Source organism: Grammomys surdaster, unplaced genomic scaffold (genome assembly GCF_004785775.1).
Source record: "Grammomys surdaster isolate TR1022 unplaced genomic scaffold, NIH_TR_1.0 125179, whole genome shotgun sequence".
NCBI classification, from domain to species: domain Eukaryota; kingdom Metazoa; phylum Chordata; class Mammalia; order Rodentia; family Muridae; genus Grammomys; species Grammomys surdaster.
Genome location: NW_021620071.1, coordinates 270,585 through 278,734, shown reverse-complemented (window position 1 = coordinate 278,734; position 8,150 = coordinate 270,585). Strand labels below are relative to the sequence as shown.

Below are 8,150 nucleotides of genomic sequence, written 5' to 3'. Positions count from 1 at the left end.
TCTCTCTCTCTCTCTCTCTCTCTCTCTCTCTCTCTCTCTCTCTCTCTCTCTCTTCTGGTTTTTCGAGACAGGGTTTCTCTGTGTAGCCCCGGCTGTCCTGGAACTCAGTCTGTAGACCAGGCTGGCCTCGAACACAGAAATCCGCCTGTTTCTGCCTCCCAAGTGCTGGGATTAAAGTCGTGCGCCACCTCTGCCCGGCCCCTCCCTTCCTTCTCAAGGGTGAGAGATGATTGAACTCTGTCACAAGATACCCTACCTTTCTGCCTGGACTCCATGTCCACTCCTGGTCAGTCTATCCCCTCCCACTGCTTGTTCTTTGGTGAAGGAAGGAAGGCTACTCCTCCCATCTGATACCCCAAACTCAAAGATAAGTTTTTTTTTCCTAACAGACCTAGCACATGCCTTCACCTGGGTTCTGATGTCTTCCAAGGCAACCAGGGAGCTCTTTGCCATCCTCGGATACATTCTCCAGTACAACTTGTCCATCCCTCTGCCAGGAAAGGGAAAAGAGATAGATGTTTCCAGTTCAGGTCACCCAATCAGAAAGATCTAACTTAAAAAATACCTTCCTTTGCCCTTGGTACTAGCCATATACCTACTCAATAGGTCTAAAGGGACATTTTTGGTTGTATGTTTTGAGATAGTCTTGGTAGCCCAGGCTAGTCTCAAACTATACAAACAAGGCTGACCTTGAACTCTACATTCTCCTGCTTCTACCTCCAGAGTTCTGGAATTACAGATATGTGTACCATGCCCTGCTCCAGAACATTTTTGGAATGGCTGATCGTCTTCCATGGAGCCAGTAGGTTCCGATCTTTGCTTTAGGTCTGTGTCTCTCAAGTGAGGAGGGTAAAACATTGAATGAGGAGACACTCAAGATCAACTTTGATGCCTACAGAGGCTAGGGAAGAACATAGATCAAGACCTTTCCTGATCTCAGAATGTGCCTGCTGCTCTGGCCTTTTCTTTCTGTCTTAGGACACACCCATTTCTGCCCCCAGCAAGCTGGGTTCCACCTTCCTGAGGGCCCTGGGCTGTATTTCAAATGAACGAGCTTCCTTGGATCCACTTGTCTAGAAAACTGAAGAACAAATGACTTCAGGTAGAGGGGCCTATGCAGAGTGAGAGAATGGAGTGCACTTTGCCCCTGTCGCCGTGCCTACCTGGACATGCTGAAGAATCCTGTCGGCACACCAGTCCCCTAGTTCTGCATACTTGTTGGTCAGCTCCTCGTCTTCTTCTCCAAGCTGCTCTACCAGGCAGAGCAGCATCATGGGCACTGCCATGGGCTCTGTGGCCAGTGTCCCTGAGAGCTGAGGCCGGCCCAACCCAGCTGGGTCCTCCCGTACCCACTGGATGATCTGATCCATCATCTCCACAGCTTCACTCTGTGAGAAGACCAGAGAGGCTGCCCTGTCCCAGCACATACTTCTTCCCTCAAGGGCTCAGGACTCAACTTCTTCTCCAAAAATACCTGCACTTCCTGTAGCTCTCCAGGGCTAGCCCTACATCCAGACACCAGAGGCCAAGCAGATCTTCCCAATACTACTTTCGGGGGCTCTGGGATTCAGGTCACTCTCAGGTAGAAGGGCCCAGTGAAGAGAGAACCTTTTCTACCTGGACACAGGGCACTGATAGATCCCTGTTTGCCCAGGGTCCCTTTGGTAGTATAGGAGGTGGGAGAGAGCTGAAGAGACATGGTAATCACAAAATGGGACTTGTGGCAGGTTCCCTGGCCTGTCGTCAGAGTACATTCATCCCCAACAGCCTGTGGCCCCCACAGGCTCCCACACACCTGATAATGCATTTCCCCTGTAACTTTCCACAGTTCATTCATGGCCATGGTGTAGAAGCACTCGCTGAAAATGGTCCGCTGCACTTTCACTGGACGGCCATCCCGAGTCAGCACAAAAGCACATTTCTTGCCAGGAGGTGCCACTCTGGCATAACGCAGCAAGAATTCACCACCTGGTGGTTGGGGAGTATGCATGCTAGGTGAGGACTCCAAATATACTGCCTCTTGGAACCTGCCCAGTCCCTTTCCTTTTCTAAACCACTTTAGACAGGCTGGAGAGATGGCTCAGCGGTTAAGAGCACTGACTGCTCTTCCAGAGGTCCTGAGTTCAATTCCCAACAACCACATGGTAGCTCATAACCACCTGCAATGGGATCTGATGCCCTCTTCTGGTCTGTCTGAAGACAGCTACAGTGTAGTGTACTCATATAAATAAATTTTAAAAAAAACCTTTAGATACACTGAATAAATAACCCACTAAAGCTCCTGGGGAGATGGGGTTAGGAGAGGTTACCTGCTTTTGCTGCATCCAGAAGCTCAACACGGCGGAAGCGCTCAAAACTGCGGAATAAGCGACAATACATCCATACCTGTAAGGGAACACAGTTTAGAGAGGAATCGCTGGGGTGGAGGGAATCCTAGGTATCCCTGGGTATACCTAGGATTGTTGTGTGAACACCTTAACTGTACAAACTGACCTGCCTCCCCTGCAGCCAGACATATTTGAGGTGATCATATACCTTCCCATCGCGGCCAAGGCATGTGAAGAAGCCCCTGTGAGACATGTATTGTTAGAAAAAGAGGGAAAGAGCCTTGCACCTTTCTCCATAGCTTCACTACTCTCCTCAAGTCAGTAGATCTGTGAGTCACCTCCAAGTGAGATGGGGGGGAGGGAGGAGCCCTAGGAGGATCTTGGCAGGGTAGCTAACCCGTATTCCTGGTCATGGGAATGCTTCATCCAGAAAGCGATCACACTATCGAGCTCTTGCTCCATACGTTTCTTCCAAACTTGCAGTGTCTCCCGTTCCTTCTCCATGTCCTGTAAAGTGATTCAGGGCAGGGCAGGGAGACACAGCTTTTCCTTCACAGGGACTTCCTGAACCAACTCGAGTAGGCCCCAGAGCTACTTGATTCCAACCCACCACCACAGGGCCTCGAGCCAAGGATACAGTACTCCCACCTCTTCGATGGGCTTTTGGCCCTACCACTGGTTGGAACCAGCTCCACTACCACTGACCTGTAACACTAGGAGTCCTAGGTCCATCATTTGCTTTCCTCCAGGAAATAGGACTTGGTCGCAATCCCGTGACTGTCACTCAGCTGACCGAGCAGTGTCCTACCCACCTGATCCTCGTCAGAGTGAAGGGCCCCGAGTTGGGGGCGGGACAGAGGGCGGGGTTTCAAACCCCGCCTTCTGCTCTTCTAGGCGGGGACTGAGCAGATAGATCCCCTTGGTGGGAACTGGGTGAGGAAGTCTGGACTTTTCGGGAGGTAGTAGAGAGGAAACTGAATCTGGGCCTGGCAGCTGAGGCTGGTGATCCCAACAGATTGTGGAGTTAGGGTGTCCCTGGAAATGCTGAATCCTGAGACCCTGTGACCCCATATTGTCGGCAAGCCCTTTCTGCCAATTTGGTCCTAAGCTTTAGCTGCTTGAATCCAGTAATTTACAACCATTGGCCCTGGTTACCAGTTGCTGGATACTTCACCCCCAAGGATGCTTCTGAAAAAACAGGTGGTAATCATGCAGAGTAGAGTGGGCATCCTCCAGCTCTCTGGCCCTGCCTCCTAACTACACAGTATAGGTTGGCTCTGCGACAAGCTGGTTAATCTGTCCCCCATTCTTGCTACCCACTGGGCACCCTCATTGCTCAGCAGAATTCTTTTTTTTTTTTTTTTTTTTTTGGTTTTTCGAGACAGGGTTTCTCTTTATAACCCGGGCTGTCCTGGAACTCACTCTGTAGACCAGGCTGGCCTCAAACTCAGAGATCCACCTGCCTCTGCCTCCCAAGTGCGCTCAGCAGAATTCTTCCCCCCACCCTTCCCTTCTCCTGCTGGCTCCGACCCAAATTTTTTTTTTTATGTATTTACTATGTGTAAGTATATGGTAGTTGTCTTCAGACACCCATAAGAGGGCATCAGATCCGTGGTTGCTGGGATTTGAACTCATAACCTTGAGTGCTCTTAACCGCTGAGCCATCTCACCAGCCCACTCAGAAGAGGGAGAGTTCCAACCACAATGCCAGAGGTACTTTGGGGAGACTGAACACGTTCTGATTTTTTTTGTCATTTTATTTTATGTGTTTTAGTGTTTGTTTATTTGTTTTTTTTTTTTAGTTTTGGGGTTTTTTTTGTTTTTTTATTGTTGTTTTGGTTTTTGGGTTTTTTGTTTTGTTTGTTCATTTGTTTGTTTGTTTTTGCCTCTGTGTTTGTCTGTGCATCACATGCATGCAGTGTCCTTAGAGGCCAGAAGAAGGTATTGGATCCTCTGGGGGTGGAGTTACAGCAGGTTGTGAGTCTCCATATGGGTTCTGGGAATGGAACCTGGGTCCTCTGGAAGAACGACAGTGGACTTAACTGATGAATCATCACTCCAGTTCTTGAACATGTTCTTTTAAAAAAAAAGAGATTGATTTATTTATTGTATTTGAGTACTTAGTACACTATCACTTTCTTCAGTCACACCAGAAGAGTGTATCAGATCCCGCTACAGATGGTTGTGAGCCACTAAGTGGTTGGTGGGAATTGAACTCAGGACCTCTGAAAGAGCAGTCAGTGCTCTTAATCACTGAGCCATCTCTCCAGCACCCTCAAACATGTTCTTAATGATGGACTGGAACCCAGGAGTGTAAAGTAAGTAGAACTTCTGCCTCACCAATGCTGCTCTGGTAGTTGGTCAGTAAAAAGAATTCAGTTCCTAGGCATGGTTATGTTCTTGTGCTACCTGCCCCTCCTCAGCTGTGTGTTGACTCATTTCACAATGACTGCTATCTTCCAGACTATAGCTACTGGTTAGCTCTGTGGGTTGTAGAATGGCTTTTTCATCCTGAAACACTTCATCTTTATGGTGCTTGGGAGTAAGCCTGATCTCAGTGTCTGTTAAGCATCTACTGCAGCCGCTGTGTTTTTATCTACCCTTAGCCTAGCTCATGCCCAGGGGACCTTGGCTCTGTATCCAGGAAAGCTTGCATGCTGTTTCTTAAGCTGTATTTATCCATCTCCATCATCTCTCTGCCTCTCTTGCACACATATTATCCCTTTCAAGCTCAGCCTAAGTTCGAGCCTTGGTATGATAGTATGGGTGGTTTCCTGGCCCTGGGTCTCATGGGAGCAGAGTGATGTAAAGCTATGATGCCTCTTTCGTCCCTGGAACTCAGTTTGCTAGTTTGCAACAGGGTCTCATGTATCCCAGGGTACCTTGAACTCTATTAGCCAAGGATGGTTTTGAACTCCTGATCGTTTTGCCTCCACCTCTCAGGGCTGAGACTACAAATGTGTTGCATCACATCCAGCTCCAAGCTCAGTATTTTGAGATCTGCACCAAAGCACTTCTGTTATATTTCTTTAATTACGTGCATGTATGCATGTGTCTGTGTGGATGAACTCTAGTCCTTTGCAAGAGCAGTACACTCTTTACTTAACCATCCTTCCAGCCCTCTATATTCCTTGCCTTCCAGAGTGGGATGAGAAGCTGAGCACAGGGAAGAAGGGTAGCTCCATAGGTAATGGCTACAGGAGTAAGGTAGGAAGAACCCTTGCACTTCTGCCAGGCTAAGTGTCCAGATGTCTTAACAAATGTGCACAGGCTTCTCCACTCACCTCTGCTGACCCATGTCCTCCTACGATGCCTGGAGATTGTCCTCAAAGCTCCTATCTGAAGGACAGTGTATTGCTCCTCTTCCTGGGCCTGTGGCAGGCTTGTAGTGAGAATTCTGGAAATTTGGTTTCTTTTAAAACATATGAATATTATAAGAATGTGCTTTTGTTTTAATCCAGGGTGTAGGGATGTGGGGCTGCTGTGGACTTATTCGTAGCAGCTGACCATGATTTGCCTCATGCTGTAACAGAGGCATGGTTTTGCCAGCTGCAGATAATTCTGTGATTGTGTGATGTTTGAAGTTCGAGGAACTTTTCAGAAAGTATATAAATTCAGGGACCCCCCACGAGGTAGGGTTGATGAATGTTAGTCATTTAGGGAGGTTGGTTGCAGTTTGTTAGTAGCAGTGGGCAAAGAAGAAACAAAAAGAAATTATGTTCAGAGATTTCCCTAATTCCTCTCTCCCCTCTATCCTTATTCTTCTCCTATTTAGTATTAGGGGGATAAACTGGGGGATAAACGGTGGGAAAAAAAGAACCTACAAAGTAACAAAAACCAGCTACACAGGTTAGTGGAACTTCCCTTTGCTTTCTTTACTGACAGGATACCTTCAACAAACAAACTGTAGTGAGTTTTGGTTTATTTAAAAATCCAATTATGTTTTATGAATGTTTGTATTGTATCACAGCATTATGACTGTCTTGTACTCTTGGTGGGGGGGCTGATTTTTGCCAGCTGCAGATAGTTTAATTTTGGGGAATCTGGAGAGAGTATAAATTCAAGAACCCCCAAGAAGGCTTGCTGCAGCTACTGTTCCTCCTCCCCAATGAGGTTGCTGTGGCTGCTGCTCCCCTGACCCCTGCTGCTGTTGCATTTGCTATTGCTGGATTGCTGTTTTGCTGGACTGCTGGACATTCTGATGACAAAGACTGGACTTGCCCCAAGAAACAGGATGACCCTAATTAGCAGGAAGTAGTCTATTTTGTTGGCTGAAAGAGGTTTCTTCCTTTCCCCTCTAACCTTTCTCTCCTACCCAGTGTTGGGTTGGAAGGGAGGTAGAGATATAGGAACCCAATAAAAAATATATATGTCAATAAGTGGTGCCCAGATGTAGGGATTATGGGAAACATGGTTTCTAATGCTGTAGAGGACACATCAGGTTATGAAGGAATGAATATACTGTTTCAGAATGTCAGCGAAAGGTTTATTATGGCTGCTGCTACTGGGTTCTCTCCCGCTTTGCTGCCAGAGGGAATTTTCTATTTCTTTGTCTTCTTCATGTTTTCCATTTCAAAAACATTTGGGAGAATGGCTGAACAATGGAAAAGTTGTGAATGGATATGGAGGGGGTCTGAGAAACAACAAAATGTGTGAAATAGGAAAACCAGAAGGGTCACTCTATTCTTTCATTTTTGAAAGAATTGCAGAGATGGCTGTGAAACTGGAGGGGTTACAGATAGAGGTTGAAATGCTTGAGAGGTGAGTAGCGTTTCAGATAAAAAGGATTCAGACCTGGCGATTGAAAGCAGGAGCTTCCTTCAGGATGAAACAGGGAAACAGGGACTAGAAGGCAGATTATCACCAGACCCTGTGCCCTGAGTTCTTTCAGTTTCAAGTTCCTGCAGCTCCTGGGCAGAGTAGAGAGCTGTGGGGAGGATGCTGTGTAGGGAGAAAGGGTTAATCTGGAGCCAAATGTGCCACCAGAGAAGTGGTTTGGGATTACAAAATCACCATAGGTTTTCCCAGGAACTGCACAATACATGCCTGCTAATGGTACTGAACATGATTATGATGAGATAATATGCCGTCCTATAGAAATGATATATCTGAGACATTTTAAAGAGGTTGTTTTCCTACAGAATGCATTTCCTTTTTGTTAAATAATAAGTAACTGGGCTACCCAAAATGGAATTACTCCCCAAGACTATAAGAGTCTGGTTTAACAGCTGTGCTAGAAGTCAGTCAGTAGTTACAATAGTTAACATGCTGGAGGGAGGAAGCTGTGAATATAGAATTAAATAGAACAAGGAGAATAAATACTGTTAAAGATCAATTGCTTGATAAAGGGGAATATTTTAACCTACAAGAACAAATTCAAGTTGATGATGCTGTTATAGAACAATGTCACATGGTGGCTTTAAGAGCTTGGGATAAGGTTGAGGAGACTGAGAAAAGATTCACCTTGTTTACTAAGATAATACAAGGCTCTAGAAAAGCCTTCACAGATTTCTTGCAGAGATCAGCTGTAAACAAAGCTGTATCAGACCCCAGTACCAGACAGGTGTTGATAGAGATATTGGCATTTGAGAATGCAAATACTGAATGTAAGAGAGTTATTAGGCCTTTAAAGACAGGACCAGCACGGATGGATGAATAGATAAGAGATACAACTGGTATTGGCTCTCATGAGCATCATGCCAATATCATAGAACAAGTAATAGCTAGAGATCCCAGATATCAAAATACTCAGTTCTTTAATTGTAGTAAATTCTGACATTTGAAAAGAAATAGTGATTAAGCTGCTAAACATCTTAGAGCTCA

General features: G+C 46.2%; 1 protein-coding gene across 1 annotated transcript in view; it reads right to left on the bottom strand.

The window, feature by feature from the left end:
* The window catches only part of Renbp (renin binding protein), an 8,204-nt gene extending 5,038 nt beyond the window's left edge, over nt 1-3,166 (bottom strand). Inside the window, exons 1-7 of the mRNA XM_028785293.1 lie at nt 3,033-3,166; nt 2,725-2,834; nt 2,494-2,569; nt 2,310-2,385; nt 1,796-1,968; nt 1,164-1,388; nt 409-490 (exon numbers count right to left, since the gene is read on the bottom strand). Of these exons, the coding sequence (XP_028641126.1) occupies nt 409-490; nt 1,164-1,388; nt 1,796-1,968; nt 2,310-2,385; nt 2,494-2,569; nt 2,725-2,834; nt 3,033-3,062 (772 nt within the window). The 5' untranslated portion in view covers nt 3,063-3,166. The remainder of the gene's footprint in view (nt 1-408; nt 491-1,163; nt 1,389-1,795; nt 1,969-2,309; nt 2,386-2,493; nt 2,570-2,724; nt 2,835-3,032) is intronic.
* Nucleotides 3,167-8,150: the final 4,984 nt, after the last annotated feature.